The 427-nt window shown below is 32.8% G+C and overlaps 1 protein-coding gene across 1 annotated transcript in view; it reads left to right on the top strand.

Moving 5' to 3' along the window:
- LOC106877695 (uncharacterized) overlaps positions 1-427 on the top strand; it is a 23,529-nt gene that overhangs the window by 20,785 nt on the left and 2,317 nt on the right. The window contains exon 7 of the mRNA XM_014926647.1: positions 142-290. Within this exon, the coding sequence (XP_014782133.1) occupies positions 142-290 (149 nt within the window). The remainder of the gene's footprint in view (positions 1-141; positions 291-427) is intronic.

Below are 427 nucleotides of genomic sequence, written 5' to 3'. Positions count from 1 at the left end.
GTTGATGATGATTATGCTGACGACGACGACGACGACAACGATGATGATGATGGAGATAATAATAATAATAATAATAATAATAATAATAATAATAATAATAATAATAATAATATTAATAATGATAATGATGATATATTGAAGCATGTGAAGAAAGAAAACCGGAAGATGAAGAAATTGGAACATGATCGCACAAATCTGTTCGGAGAGATAGAAGAGGAAAGGGAAAGAGAAAAATCACGGATGGGACGTTATGCGTCGGAATTAGAAATTAGTAAAGATACAATAATGAGGTAAGATCTTACTTGGTCTCCAACTGAAGCATTTGTGACTTGAGTGCGGAGTAGTTAGCAGAATCGTGAGAAGTTTGAAATGAATGCGTTACAGCATAAATTCTGTTTCTTTCCATTTTGAGTTGTAAGTCAGTTCT

Source organism: Octopus bimaculoides, chromosome 20, assembly GCF_001194135.2.
Source record: "Octopus bimaculoides isolate UCB-OBI-ISO-001 chromosome 20, ASM119413v2, whole genome shotgun sequence".
Taxonomy (NCBI): Eukaryota; Metazoa; Mollusca; class Cephalopoda; order Octopoda; family Octopodidae; genus Octopus; species Octopus bimaculoides.
Note: the sequence above shows the minus strand (reverse complement) of the source record. Positions and strands in the feature narration are given on the sequence as shown.